The sequence below is a fragment of the Bombus affinis genome, chromosome 1 (assembly GCF_024516045.1).
Source record: "Bombus affinis isolate iyBomAffi1 chromosome 1, iyBomAffi1.2, whole genome shotgun sequence".
Classification (NCBI taxonomy): Eukaryota; Metazoa; Arthropoda; class Insecta; order Hymenoptera; family Apidae; genus Bombus; species Bombus affinis.
The window spans coordinates 15024879-15040390 of record NC_066344.1 but is presented as its reverse complement, the minus strand read 5'-3'; the positions used below and the strand labels follow the sequence as shown (position 1 = coordinate 15040390).

Below are 15512 nucleotides of genomic sequence, written 5' to 3'. Positions count from 1 at the left end.
GGCGTAGGAAAGGAGGAATCTCTTTGGTTAAACTAGCCGATCGATATTTCATCGTTCGAACGCTCACTTTTGTAGTTGTTTCATCGACGAATCCGAACGACCTGCTTCGCGTCTATATTTTTAATCTCGCATCGAACTTGAACTGTATTTTTAGAAGACCATGGCGGAAAGTTGCTTCGCGTACGGAACCACCAGCTTCTGGATTTATGACTCGATTATGAAACTACTTAGGAGTTCTTTACGACGCGAGTTCAGTAACCTAATAATCCTACTCCAAGTTGTTTCGGCTGAAAGTTAGATCGCCGCTTCTCCTCACATTCTCTTCGTGTCGCTTGCTAGTAATTTTTACATGAAACGTAAACGCGCGGGCCAATGCTTTCGAAATCTCTCAATTTACTTTAATATTTACTTGCGCGAATTAATCCGACAAGATTTTTCGCGATGTTCGTCCGATCTTAACCCAAAGCACGGTATACACGGAACGATAAAAATTTTCTCAACGCTTCCCTCGATTTACCGAGCGTAAAATTATTTTTAGATATCGTTTGATTTGTCCGACGTTTGACCTTGAATGACCTTGAACCAGAGGGCATCGAACCGGCGGCGCGAAGGGCCACCGCGGCCGTAGATTCTTGGGAAATCGTAATTCCACTTAAGAAAGCGAACGTGAGCCTAAAATCTTGAACCAGTTTCTAGCTAGAGAAAAGCCGTTTTAAAGGCATCACCGCCCTCTCGAGGCCGAGCAACCTGCTCGAAAAGGAATTTCCTATCTCGCGGAAGCCGGTCGGCCCATCCTATACGGTTCGAATTAACTTTGATCTTATCGTCTCGATCGGCCAGATAACTTCGATATCGGTGAATTAATTGCTGGTAGACGATGGTGTTTTTCCGACGTCGATCGACCGCATAGTCGTAGCGTAACCGAACACCGTATAGGATCGATACCTGGCGCAGACACGGAGAAACGAAGTATCGGTCGAAGTCGAGGCCAATTTCGCGTCAGATTCGCTGCGAGCGTGCGGACTGGTTCTCGATTACAACTAGTCGACACACTATCGGCAGGAATTCATGCGAATGACAAGGGTACGCGCAAATCAAGCCACCCCTCTGATTTTTCTATTGACGTCAGTTCTCGATTACGACGTCGTTACGAGGATTTATGTTCCCGTTCAACCTGACTTCGCACTCTGCCGCGATTTCCTCGACCTCTATTCGTAGTTCCGAGGTCAGCGCACTTCCGGTCAACGTTCACCGGCAACGTTCGCTACGGCCGATTCATCGATACCCTTTCCCGTCTCCGTGTATTTCGTGGCCCGACGAACGTTTCACGATAACGAGGATCTCGAACGCGCGTCTTGCATCGTTGGAGCAGCGTTTCGCGAGCGAATATTCGATAAATCAATCGAGGGTCAAACGAGATACGACCGGTATACAGGATTACCGCAGATATTGTTTTCAAGCCACCAAGGTTATCGAGATTACGTTACGCTTGTAGGAAGAACAGGAACTGTGTTTTTCTTTATTGCTCGTGAAGCTCAGAGATACACGCTATCTTTGTTTATGTACAGCTTGGAATTCACTTATTACATAATGAAAACAAATCTTATGACATTGCCGCTTTTAATCGGCTAATTAGTTTCGCGTGGGACCTTGTTATCGGTCAGCTGTGTAACAGCGGCGCTGATAAAACACCCGTGAATAATGCGCTAACTATTTCCAGTCTGCGAATTCGAGATATGTGCGTATCTAAAACGGTAGCATGAGAAAATTGTAAAGCAATATGAGAAACACGATTACAACGGAATACTGATAAAAGTACGACAGATAATTGGAGAGCAGGAACGTTGTTGCCTCCGTAAGGAAAGTGCAATTTGTAGAGAAAAAATTCAGGTGGAAAGACGCGAGCAAGAATCGTATCGACTACGATTGTCGATAACTTAATCCCGAGGCTAATCAAGCCATAAAACGAGATTGCCGGGTATCGAGCGCGGACCAGAAAAAAGACGGAGAGGTCAGCGAAATTGGTAAACAAGAGGAACTCTCGGGAAGAAGAACGAATTGTCTGTTAGAAGACAAGAGCGAAGAACGGCAGCTCTGGTTAGGTGGCGCAGGTGCGGCTGCACTCTAGTGGAATGCATCCATCGGTGTCGGTGCAGCTGCTGTCGCAGCTCGTTCGTGGACCGTTTGTAAGATCAAGGTCGCTGGTTTCGTGGGTAAACGTCCTGAAGTCGCCTTGAGTTGCACGTTGCACCGAGCCGCGTTGCATATACTCCACGACCAAAGATCACACGCTTATCGGCTATTATATCCCTCCTCCACACCTTCCGACGATACCGATGCATCGTAGAAAGCTACGTGTCCAACGTGTCGTCTTTATCGATCGGCTAAGCCGGGCCTTCGAATTATCTTTATCGGTTATCGATCCGAATCTCGTTTCGAATTTGCTCGATTATTTTTCTACTCTTCTTCTTCACTCGCCTTTATTGTTTCTCGCGGCCTCTTGCGTCGAACGCACGCCGCTCTAGTCGTTTTTTTTAAGTCGTTGCTTCTCTACTAGGGATTTCGAGATAGGGAAAATTTGATCTCCATTTATTGAAAATCTCTTTGTTTTCTACGTATCGAAATAGACGCAGCGGCACAAAGCGTAAATTAATTTAAATCGGATAACTCGTAAGCGTGAAAAACAACAGAGCAATATTGCGAAAAATTGGTTTCCAACAGCAATATTAAAGGGTGCCGTTATCTCGGCGATAAGCGTATGATAGCTGGCTCGATGAAAATTATCGTATAATTCCGTATCGTCGATTCGACGTTTAGTCGGCCTATGTCATCGACGATATAAAAGTTTATCTTTATCGACTTTGTTCGAGAACGCGATTCTCTCGTAATTCGCTTAATATTTCCTCGTCCGTCGTCGTACACGACGCATTTTAGCTCCTTCGAAGCTGTTGTTTGCGTTTCACGAAATTCACGACTCGTCTCCTCGTTTCCCAGCCTTTCGTAAATTCCATAAATTCAATTGCTTTTTTCTCGGCACGCCTTTCGCGACAGCGATTAAACGTTTCGGCTAGCCGAAACGCGACGAAGTTTTATTTAAAGACTTGCATGCTTTCTATACGAAGCGTTGATTTCGTCGGGATCGTGCTACTTGCACAGGACGATCGAGCGTGGGTGTTTCGAGCTGTATTCGTGGAAAGTACGAACGCTCGGCGATGCTCTTCTTGGTTCTTTGGTAGTTAAGGGCCGCTGCTAGCGCTAGAGAGTGGGAGGTCGGAGAGTACCGAGCAATCAACCCGTCAATTTAAACCTTTTTTCGTCGTAAAACGAACATCGATATTGCCCGTTCTCTGCCATGGTCGTTGCTTGCATTCTCTGCAGGGACCACGTTTCCATTCCAATCGAGGGACAAGAGTTCCCCCGGCACTTGCAACAGGAATAAATATTACTTTCTTAATGCTAGAAGAAACAGACGACAATTAAGACGAAGCTGTTTCTACCAAAATCATGACGTGGCAAAAAAGAAAAGAAAAAAATGACTGGTCTTTAAAAAATACGCAATAACAGAATATTTTTCCATTTATTGATTTATTACTTTCTTACGAAAGGAATTTCATCTTATATAGTACATTTTTAATATTATCAACCCATCGAGGACCATGATTCCTGAACGAGGGCTGGCACATTTATAAAATTGTAAATTAATTAATCGTGGCGATCGAAGGTGAATTCTCAATTCGCAGGAACGACAAACATAATTTTATATTTCGTTTGTCGTCGATTATTTTCTGCGAAGATTAGAGTAGTCTCTTAAGAACAGAGTTGCGATGTTAGACATATATGCATGTGTATGTATAGAAACTTGAAATACGCCGGTTACTTGCCCCTCTACGATCTTCGTAGTAAGAACGCGTAATGATCGCGTCTAACGTTAAACCTCGACTCCGCGGTACCTTCTCACCTGCTACGCGCTAGAATTGAAACTTACAATAGGCTGTGTATCCAATGTTGTACATGTACGTCGGATTACGATACGTCTATCGACGCCATGCTCGAAAGCGGCGCGGCATCCTTGATCCCTGATATTCTTCCGCTGACAACAACGTATCTTTTAAACAGCGCGGCTATCAGAAAGAAGGAAGGAAGAAATGAAAGTTGCTCTCGATAACGTATTCGTGGATCGCATAGTTGTAAGCTATAATACGAGCAGTGATCGACGTGGAAGATTCGATGGAAATGAAGGCGGCGAAGATCGGATAACCCGAGGAGGAAAGGGTGGTGTGGAGCGTAGGTAGCTGACGTTGACGGCATAAGCGTTCGTGGAATCGCCCTTCGATGCTATTAATAATAGCGAAGCGTTTCGCAAGAGCGGACAATCGCGGCAAGTTTCAGGAAGGCCAAATACGAAACGTATCGGTGACGAATCGAACGCGTTCGATCGCGACGTGTTCGCATTCGAGCCACGGGTCTCCTCTCCACGCTGTGCAAAGGTGTACACGAGTTGTGGTAAAAATCTACGATACCGCTTGCGAGTCTGCATCGTTCGCATCGCTCGAGGATTCTCTATCCGATTCGCGATCTTTGTGAGTCCGCCTTAAGAAAATGCGCATGGGTGGAGGTAGAAAATCTTGCGGGCACGAGCGAGACCGCAGGATCGGCGTGTAACACGAAAATGAGAAAGAAAGGCAGCAGCCGTGGTCTTGGGCTCGGAACACGCGATGCGAGCGTACACGAAAGAAGGGAAAGAAGGGACAGAAAGGGGCAGCGGAGAGAGAAAAAGAGAAAGATTGTCTTGCCGCGGGGGAGGAGCGAGGAGGAGAGCAGCGGGAGACTCGGAACGAAGGGAGAAAGAAGAAGATAGAACACGCTAGAGGAGGTAGAAAAGGGGTAAGGAGAGTGGGATGCTGCGAGAGAAGCAAGAGAACAGAGTTGTGTGCAGACGAGAGTGGACGGACGGCATACCACCACTACCGCTCCTTACCCCCCTCGATGTTCTCCGTTTCTCCGTCTCTGTCAGGGGGCCCGCTTCCCAGAGGTCGCTGTCTCCGTCGGGCCACCGCGCGGTCCCTCTCTTTCTCTCACACACACACACACACACACACACACGCGCGCGCTCACTCTTTCTCTTTCTCCGGGTCCGTGGCGGTTCTCTCGTGAGTCAGGGAGAGGTGCAGCGTCGAGAGCTCGCGAAATGCCAGTGATTCGACGCGACTTCAACTACGCGCACTACGAGAGTTTTTCTCCTCGCGAGACGAGGGGGACTGTTCTCGATGCTCGTTCCTCTGCCCTTCGCGATAAGGGTGGACCCGCGTCGCGACGCTCTGCGCCTCGAGTACGCTCCGACGCATTATTTTACGAACACGACCGGCCGCTACCCTTGCTTCTCTACTCGCGCCACGCTGTTACTCTTGCTTGTACTACTAGTGCCGCTACTATCGCTGTTCCACTTTTTTTCCCATCTCTTTTCTCTCGTAGTCCCCTATTTCTATGTCGTTATTGGTATTATCGCAGGCCGGAGTTTCTACATTACGTGTCATCGCTATTACCGACTGTCGCTTCGCGGTCGTTTCTATTTCTTTTTGTTTTCGCTCCGCCTGGCGATAAACGAGACGTTTCGCCGCGCAAAACTAGGAAATTTTCGGCGTGTGCATTTCGAGGACGTTACGATGGTACAAGTTCGTGAACGGTGGTACACGTCACGATTAACGCGCCTTCTATGTCGATTAGTTTTCTTCTCAGATCATTTTTTCCCGTTTCCTTGGGTAATCGAAGGACAGAGGCGAGCGAGACTATCAGCTTAGAATGAATTCCGTAACCCGTCGCGGTTCTTTTGCCGGCGGCGTAGTGTCGTAAAAAGAATCTGGTCGAGGGAAGGAAAGCTTGTGAAATAGGTTCTCGTGGGCGAGCAGCTGGCCGGTAACAGAGGCGACTAAGTTTCCCTCTGATCCCGTAGGGCTGATCTTACTGTTTTAACCAACGAGCCAACCGAGAAAAATTCACTTGTCAACCGTCAAACCGGCAGGCACTGCCATTGTATAGGATCGGCGTCTGCCTTTTATTTAAAACTCCGCTCGAACGAACTAAATCTTTCTAAATACGTATCACGATCTAGAGTTGACGCGTTGGCGGATCAAGGTTCCTCGAACAACAACAATAACGATTCTTCGAGTTGTCTCTCTCCTTTCACGCTATCGTTCGTTGCGTCGTTGCTTTCGAAACTGGCGGGTAATTTATTTTTACCGGTGTTTGATTACGTGGCCGTTGCGCTCAACTAGCCGAAGAACGCGAGTCGCTGTTCGATAGGACTTGCAAACGGGAAGGAAATGAGCGTCGTGCACGTCGTTGCAGCGAAAATCGAGAGGAAGAGTGAAAAATCACCGTGTTCGCGCTTTCCTTATTTGCAAAAGCGATAGCGGTCGGTCGAGCGTATTTTCGAGGCCGGTGCGTGACCGTGATTTACCGTTCCAGCGAAATACGCGTATCACGAAATTCGTGATACGGTTGCCGGTGCGATCTACCAACTAAACAAGATCGAAGGATCGCCTTTCTCGAAACCGATTCGCGACTATAGTGTGCGTGTGTACGTGTGAGTGTGTGTGTGCGCGTAGTGCGACGAATCATATTACGTCGTTTGGTTCTTCTCCCCGCGATCACATTTCTCGAAAGTTTTCGGACGTTCGACGAACCAAGTAACGACTTTGGAGAAACATCGAGCAGAGCGCGATTGGCCGAACGAGTGAATCGGTGTCTGGCAGCGCGCTTACGTCGCTCGTCGACACGAAATAATAAATACTGCGGGATCGTGGAGCGAAGGAAAGGGTGAAATCAGTGTCGTAATCGTCGGAGGGCGGAGAAAGTATCGTCCAATGTGTTTTCAACGATTGTAGATGCTTTCGGACGAGGCGCATATATGGAGAACAGTATCTCGGCTGTTGGACCGCTGTGAACGGAACGCGTGTTCGGCAACTAGCATTCACCAAGCTCGAAAAATCTACTGTTTCGAAACGTGGAATAACTTGGCGTAAACGTTGCGCGGACGTTGATTCGCGATATTAATCGCGGTTACCGCTATCGAAGCGTAGTTTCCTCCAGGCAGAACGTAACAGGAAGATGGTTTCGCTGGCTAGGTAACGCTGCAACGCGAATTAACTCGAATTAATCTGCTGCCGTTTAACGTTATTTCGCTGACGGCGTCGCGCGGTCCGCCAGTGCCGAATCGATTTTTGCCGCAGGATCCGCACCGAACGGAGGGGCAATCGTACGAAAAGGGTGAAAGAGAAGGTAGACGCGAAAGAGGAAGAAGGGACGGCAGGTCGAAAAAGGAAAGCCACGGTGATTCGCGACTGGAAGACCTCGGAGTTGTACCTTAAGATCGCAGAAACGCGCAAGCGTGCACGTTCGCCGAGGCGACCGACACAGACCAAACGGAGAAGAACCACGACGATACAGATGAAAGAGAGAGACAACGGGAGAACCAGTGCAGCCTCGCAACCTCTGTCTTTTTCCCTTTCTCTCTCTCCCCTCTCCTCTCTTTCTCCCTGGCTAGCTGTGAGGATGTAAGGACTCGAGGAGGACGCGCGTGGTTCGCTCCTGCAACCAAAACGAGCCTTCCGTTCGCGAGGAATCCTTCGGCCACTCGTTCCAAAGGATATTTGACTCGCAGCACGAGATCGTAACTCGCCGAGAAACAACAGCGGAAAGAACCGACTACGTTGAGAGGGTAGGGCCGTAAACGGAGAATGATCGTCTCGTTTTTGTTAGATTTTCTTTCCAAGGGCAGACGACGCGATTCGAGAAAGTATGAAGCAACGCGGTGGATAACGAGGCATGTTAAATAGCTAACGAACGAGAATTTCCGAACAATTGTACACATGAGATCGCGGTATTCGAAGAAGAAGTCTCGCAGACGCGTCGAGGAAACGGCGAAAGGATAATAGAAAGTGGAGGATGAAACGTAAGACGACTGTTTGAGCGGAGAGTGGACGAAGGGCCGAACTCATGAGGCCGTTGTCCTTCGAGAACCTGAGGAGGCTCGTCGGCCGCAAGAAGGACCGTAACGAGCCGTCCTTTAAGCGCAGCGAGTCCTTCAAAAGGATATCGATAAGAAAAAGTTATTTGGATCGGGGCAAGCGACGTAACAAGCTTCAGAAAAACTTGGAGCCGACTGTCGCACCGACTGCCATCGAGTCCAACTTGAAGCCGATCGAGAAGCAGACCATAATAAAGGAGCAGAAACCGAAAAAGCTACAGGACGACACGTTGACTCGCGAATCGATCAGCTACGACGAATGGCTACAGGGTGTTAGCTCGTCTTCGCGCGAGAAACTGGACGAGGTGCACCGCGAACAGCAACAGAACAAGCAAAACAAGCAACAACACGCTCCGACAAGAAACAACGTTTCCAAGATTCAAAAGCAAAACGAAGCCGACCACGTGGCCGAGGACCTGAAGGTTCTCGAGTTGGACGCGTCGCCCGTGTTGCCCTCGAAGCCGTTCAGAGTCTGCAACGAGCCGATCCAAGAGAAGAATAGTCATCAGGATATCCTGCAGGTTCAGGAACCGTCGATCGAAGGACCACCCAGCGTCAGCATCAATCTCGGTCGAATATGGAGGGACGCGGTGCCGATGCCCTTCCCTTCGTCCTCGGGTTCGTCGATACACCACTCGTTGGATAGCGCGCTGAAGGAGAGGAAGCCTCAACCCACCGTAGCGAGAACGGTGTCCGCTCCGGAGAAAAGCGTGGCTGGCAAAGACGTCTCGTCGGCGTTCGGATTTTCTCTGAGGATCGCCAAGTTGGCCGATTTTCGTGCAGGGTTACTATCACTCGTATTTGTTAATTGGCCTTCGTCGACGATGAAATTGCGAAACGTGAAAGTACAGAGTTTTCCCTGAAAGTCGAATCGTAGAAAGTTCAACTATAAAATGACGACCTGGTTGCGGATGTCCGAGTAAACCGAGAGTCGTATTTACAAATTTTCGTTGATCGTTCGGCAAAGCTTCACGACTAGACATAGCTTTCGACTAGCGCGTAATCCGCTTCGAGTATCTCGAGCTTCGCCGTGTCGCGTTTGTGCTCGGAAATTACGACGAACGCACGCGAGATACCTTTCACATTTCTGGCAAAGCGATTTTCGGCAATTTCATCGGTCGAAGGTTGCGAGGTAGACGGCAACTCGATAATCGCCTGACTTCAGGGCTACGAGGAATGGTTTCTTTAACCGAAGGACGAGCAAACCGTCGCCAAGCGTGAGCGCCGAGGGTTACTTCAAACGAACGAACAGCTCGAGGCGGTCCAGTTCTCGACGACGCGGAAGGCGGACGTCTCAGAGGACGAAGAAGTCTCAGCTTCAGGTTCAGCCGGTGCGATCGAACAGCCCCGTGTGGTTCGTACCACCGGAAAGGCGGCGCTCGAGACGTCAGAGACGAGTGTGGCGCGAGATCAGATACTTCCCCGAGACCGAGATTCCCGTGATCGAAAGAATCGACGACTGTTCGTCGAATCTGTCGGACGATCAGTTCGACGATCTGAAGCTGTTGCTTTCAGGGGACTTTAACGATAGACGAGAGGGAGGCTTGAACTCGTTGGTCTCGTCCTCGTTGGGTTCCTTCTCAGCAACATCCTCCTCATCGTCGGCTTGTCGGGCACCAAAGATCAGCGATTTCAACGAAGACAAACTGTTCTCCGAGGAGCTACGAACCAGCGGCGTCCTCGCGCGAAGAACCACATGGCGACCCATAACTTCCAACTATTTCGCCAGCAATCAGTTTCTCAGCTTCCTGTCGAAAGGTTCGAGCAACCTAATCGGCAAAGAGAGGACGAGGGCCGACTACAGATGTCTCTCGTCTACCGACAGCGAAACTGAGGACGAGTCCGATCGTGTTGGTCTTGAGCGCAGGAAAAGCTCTCACGCGATGCATAGGCAGCAATACCTGAAGAGGCAAAGATCTGGACTCAGAAGAAGGCCACTCAGGCGAAAGTCTCAGCTTCGAAAAGCTTCCGGCCAGCCAGTCTTTCTCGTGCGGAAGTGCTCATCCTTGAGGAAAAGACCCAGTAAGGCTCCAGTAGCGACCATCTTCTACGCCATCGATATTCCTAGGACATTCGCTTTAAAGCTTACACCGCATAATCTCGACGCGGGTATTCGATGTGACATAGGCTTGGAAAATGACACGCGCGGAATTACGGTTCGATACAAGCTCATTTTTCTTCGACTTTAACTTTAACTTTAGGGCGATAGCTGCTAGCGATTAGCGTTTGTCTTATTTTCGTCTGGCATTCCGCGTGATCGACGTTAATCACGTAACAGAATCGCCGTTCAAGTTTGGTTTCACCGCTGTTTTTGCTCCCGTTAAACTCGATCCAAATCCGTGCACGTACGTTCCACTAATCGCGCCTCTTTCCCATTTCTTTCTTGAAATCTTTCGACCGCGATAGCTGGCCGGCTCTTGATTGCTCCTTGCCCATATACGTATTTATTTATTCTGACTGCAACGAGAAGGATTACCATTGTCAACACTACTGAAATTTCTTATTTACCATTCCTCTCGTTTACTTTCTCATCGATCGAGAAAGCGTCGTTTTCTAATTTTGATACGCGAACGAGCCAAGTATTTCGTACGAACGATTTTGCTTCAAGCTAAAGTGATATTTAAGCAATTAACAGGCAAAGGGTGCGTTGAAAGTTAATTAGATACGCGTAGAAAAAAAAGAAGAAAAAAACGAACACGAATAGATGTATGTATATATCGTGACTGAAGGGTTAATCATCGATGTGAACGTTCTAGCCGTGGGGTAAGCAGGCCGTGCGTGTTTAATAGGCGCAGGATTTGCCGGATGCATCCCCAGCAGAGAAATTCTTGAACCGCGTACTAACCATAACTTGACCGTGCAATAATTCCCTTCGACCTGTTCGCGTCTATAGGTGCGTGCGCAATATACACTTTGCCCTAAGGACCAGTCGTTCCGCGTCCTGATAATTTTAACTAGCGGTTGGATAGCCGGAAAAGATATACATTAAAATACAATAAGACATTCCATTATCATTCCGGACGAACATCGCTCTTCCATTAAGCCACCAACTTTCTCCTTCTCCTTCCACTGTAGCTCATTCTCTGGACACCAATTACAGATTTGAAACTGAATATTTCGATATGTCTGAAAGACGCGTTCGATCGAATTACTTGCAGAGTAATTTCCTTCGTGTAATTTTCTTCATTAGACGCGACAGAACACAGCTCGCTTTATCGTTCGAAGATTTTTCGTGAACTTTCAACGAGTCGCTTCGTACAGGCGAGATTCGTTCGTAAAAGAGCGTCCACGATTGAAATTAGAAGAAACGTTCGCGAGAGAAACGGATCGAGTCTCCCCCGGATCGATAACGATCGTTCGCTGCACCCGTGTTTTCGAGATATGGCGAGTCCATAAACACGCAGGTAATTAGGTAGAAAATGGAACGGCGCGGGTTTGTCGAAAGACTCGGGGTCGTTGAAATAAATTCAGTGATAATATTGCATGACCTAGTTTGGTTTCGTGTCGGTGCTCGTAGCTGGAAAAATCGTGTCTCGGCCGTTAGCCGATCGATTCTATGCATTTTCTCGAGTTACGATGCGTGACGCTAGCATGCCAACTCGTTTCGCATCGTGCGGGACACGTGGGCAAGCTGTGTTGCGACGCAGAAATTTACAACGCGTACCCTTTCTAGAATTTCGCGGACAAAAAAACTCGTCAGACCGCTTCTTCCTTATAAAATTAATCGTCGTCGCTGAAAACAATGCGCCGTTAGCGCCGCTCAAGCGGCTCGCTGCTCACCTATCAACTGTTTTAACGTAGTAAACTACATTGCCTACGATCTTTCGTTAAATTCTAAATTAAATGATTTACGTTCACCAGTTCTCAACCATTAACTTACAATAGGTTATGTAATTACGTTAAGCTACGGTTGGCCGATAGAACGGCACCACGTGAATCGGCTAACGTGGTTCTAGAACAGGTCTGGAAAATTTGCGTGTTCGAAGCGTTTTAGGAATTCCATTTCTCGATAGATTTCGTTGGTCTCGTTTGGCGAGGTCGCTTTCAGCCAGGTGTCTCCGTGTTTCCATCTCGTCCCCGCGAATTGTCCAGCCAATTTCTACCGTTTCTTGAACGAACGCATTCACCGATCGTCCTCGAAATTCCACGGGTTGCGTGCCACGAAGAAATTACCTGAAACGAGATCGCGCCACAAGCTATCGAAATAGTACGTCCTTTTTCGGTCTCTCGATGCAACGAGCATTGAGAAATTGATCTCTCTTATTTAGCCATTCGTTCGAGGGTAGGCTGATTCGACGCGCAATCTGCCATCCTCTTATTTACCTATTTTCGTGTACGTGCGATTGGTAATCAAACGGACGAACGTTGCATCGTCGAACCAACTTCGTTCCATTCCACTAACCGTATTATTGGATTGGCAACTAAGTATTGACAATACTACCTATTGATAAAATCTGCAATCGTTTAGTTGCCAACCCAATATATTAACACTTTACCGACCGATAGTCGATTAATCGGTTTTTTGTCACCGACGCTTACCGACCGATAGCCTATTAAGGGACTTTTTGACGTCGACAATCTTTCTCATTATTTAGGCAGTAATTTGTTATTTAGTACTAAGGTACCTTGCTCAGTTGCGTCAGTTGCGTTGCTTTGTAAGCTCCCACAGTTTTATATCAATTTGAAAAACGTACCGATCGCGATGAACGAAAAGAATGGTATTGGAGAGTCTAAACCGAAACAAAGCCGGCGCCAGGAAGAATCTGCGCCTGAGATGCCGGTCGGACGTGCGTATGCTGTTGAATCGCTAGCGGTCGGTAAAGTGTTAACACTTTGACTGCCACGTTGGTCATATATGACCGGCCATGGTTTCTCCTGTGACGCTACGGTGGTCATTAGTGATCGGAACGTTTGAACTTCTTACAATTGTAAAAATTGTATGAGAATTGACAGTTAGGGCATTTTGAATATAACCGATAAATAGAAGGTACTTTGAAATAAAAAGTGCCCCATTGAATAATTAAACATTTTTATTGGAACATGAATAAAAAAAAAATTAGAACAAGTCTTGCATCTAACGGTGCACTAAACGGTGTTTGCATCCATATCATTGAGGGGTAATCTATGAATATTATTATAAACACACCTTAGAAAATAATTGTAAATGCTGCTTTATAATCATATAATTGAAGTTAGAAGTGTGCACATACCTTACTATTATATATAGAATGACCGTTTACTAATATTTTCTACGCGTCTCAACAATATATTCTGGACGTTTTGCTTACGACGAAATAACGAATGCGAATGGTTTGTTGAAATAAACGAAGCCTTGTTATAATATGTCGCTATCGACTGTTACCAAGGCACCACGGTGGCCACCTGTGACCACCAATAAGATAAACGGTCCATTGGGGAAGAATGTTGTCTTGCATCATCAATTTATTATTATTTTGCCATTATATGCTTTGAATAATAAAAATACTTCCGTGGCGTCCTCAGCGGAACACGTGATTTCGGCGTGGCGGTCAAAGTGTTAATCGCTGTTTGAAGCTCTGTTTGCGTAAGGCGGCGATATCGGCGGAGATCGTTCGTAAACAAACTTGTACTGATCGTTGCGATTTCTTGTTTCAGGGGACATTACACAAAAGGGATACGAAAAGAAACGGACGCGTCTACTGCAGCAGTATGCGTCGAAGCAGTTGGGTGAGTCGGACGTTTCATCTGGTCGGAAAAAATCATAGCGAACAAGTCATGGTCATCGTGGTTTCATCCTTAGCGAACATCACGCGTGGACGAGAAGCTCGCGACGGAATCGCAGCCGCGCGGCTCCTTTCTACGTCACTTCCGTGTACGGATTTACGCGCTGTTCCCTAGCCCGAGTTCTCCGACATTTTATTTTTATCGTGCACAACGACCAGTGATTTATCGTCTGCTGGTGCGTTTATCGACTCGTTTAAAAGACGCGAATACGAGTCAGCGACAGCCGCTTCACTCTATCTCGCTTTCTCGCTGCGTCATGTCAGCGCTACTTGCAACACGTTCTACGTTGCTCGAGTAGACGCTAAGCGACACGCGAGAAGTCTCTGTTTCAACGTTTCGAAAGGATCGTTAACGATCCGATAAGATAGAATGTCCGAAAAGAAAGCAGCTGCGACCAATTGCTTATTTTCTCTCGAGTTACACGTTCGGACTCGTCGAAATATAACACACATTAACTGGAAACTTCTTACGTACCAGTTGTTACATTCCGATTCGTTGGATCGCGGCGGTATCGTTCGAAAGCTTCTCGTCCTCGTGGTCCGCGTCAGCTCGCGCGATAATCTCGCGCGCGCCTATTGCGTCACATCCATACGCAACCAGTCTCTCATTCTCTCTCTAGTCGTTCGTAATATTAATCACGTTCCGATTCTCAAGAGACACGAGCATTGCTTTGCGCACAATGCCGGCACACGCAATCGCAATGGGAATAAAAGAAGAAACGAAGCGGACAGGGCCGCGTGTTCTTCGCCCCGGCCACCGTTTTCCATCCGTCGTCTTCTACCGGTTTTCCTCTCTTACGCAATCCCCTTATCGCGCGCTCAGGGTCTCCGGTGCTGGTTCTACTCCCGTGTTAAAGATATTTCCACCGATTTAACCAGCGTATCGTTTTTCCGGCAATGCCATCTGCGTTTCGCAATAGAAGAACGCGTTTGCCACGGCATTCTTTCCACTTTGTCTGATTTTCTCGAATAGGAGAATCGCCCTGACCCAACCAGCCTCGTTCGTTTCCATCCGAACGAACAGCTAAGTGGAATTGCCTCTTGCAAAATCGAACGCGTGACCTTGTAACGCGCCAGCAAACTTGTTTACAATTAACGTGGAATTAAGTTGGTTGGAATGCCACGTTGAAGGGATACGTGAGTTTGGTGTTCGGACGAGTTCGATTTCAAGCTTATCGATAACGCCTTTTCCATCTTTTTAATTGCGAAATAAAGAGCGACCAGTTGAGGTGTAGCAGCGAGATCGCAACGTGTGGACCGGTTAAAGCTTGGCCACGATCACGAGCTCGGCCGCGCCTTCGGCAATGGCTCGTGGCTGCAGCTGCGATCGGTCGGTCCGCTGCGATCGGCCGCAATGTACATACTGTTTAACTGTACTTGCATACGGAAGAGCCACTTCCGCGTTATCCGCTCGTTATACGCGACGTAGGTACTTGTGCTATTGTCGCGCACGAGGCTTCCAAGCAAAGACAATTTTCTCGCTGCTTCGAGTCACGTTTGATTCGTGATTTCCCAACCGTTTTCCTGCACGCGGAAACTCGTTAGGTGTCTGCCAGCGGCGTCGTTTCTTTTTCTCTCTCTCTCGCTTTTTCTTCGTTTTTTAACTCGATTACGATCTCCACGATGCACACCGCTGCCTATAATCCATTCCATTTATCGCGAACCTCTTTCATTGTACCAGTGGCGAACACGACGAAGCGAGTTTCTTGCGCGGCTCGTTGCCT

At 47.8% G+C, this 15512-nt stretch overlaps 1 protein-coding gene across 10 annotated transcripts in view; it reads left to right on the top strand.

The window, feature by feature from the left end:
- The window catches only part of LOC126922068 (disco-interacting protein 2), a 42841-nt gene that overhangs the window by 5237 nt on the left and 22092 nt on the right, over positions 1 to 15512 (top strand). For 4 of the 10 annotated variants that reach the window (XM_050734311.1, XM_050734291.1, XM_050734287.1 and 1 more), the window contains exons 1-3: positions 5151 to 8810; positions 9192 to 10048; positions 13661 to 13732. In XM_050734311.1, coding sequence (XP_050590268.1) covers positions 7996 to 8810; positions 9192 to 10048; positions 13661 to 13732 — 1744 coding nt within the window. In that variant the 5' untranslated portion in view covers positions 5151 to 7995. Of the gene's footprint in view, positions 1 to 5150; positions 8811 to 9191; positions 10049 to 13660; positions 13733 to 15512 lie in introns of those variants that run through there. The other 6 variants (XM_050734358.1, XM_050734321.1, XM_050734341.1 and 3 more) reach the window with 3 other exon arrangements.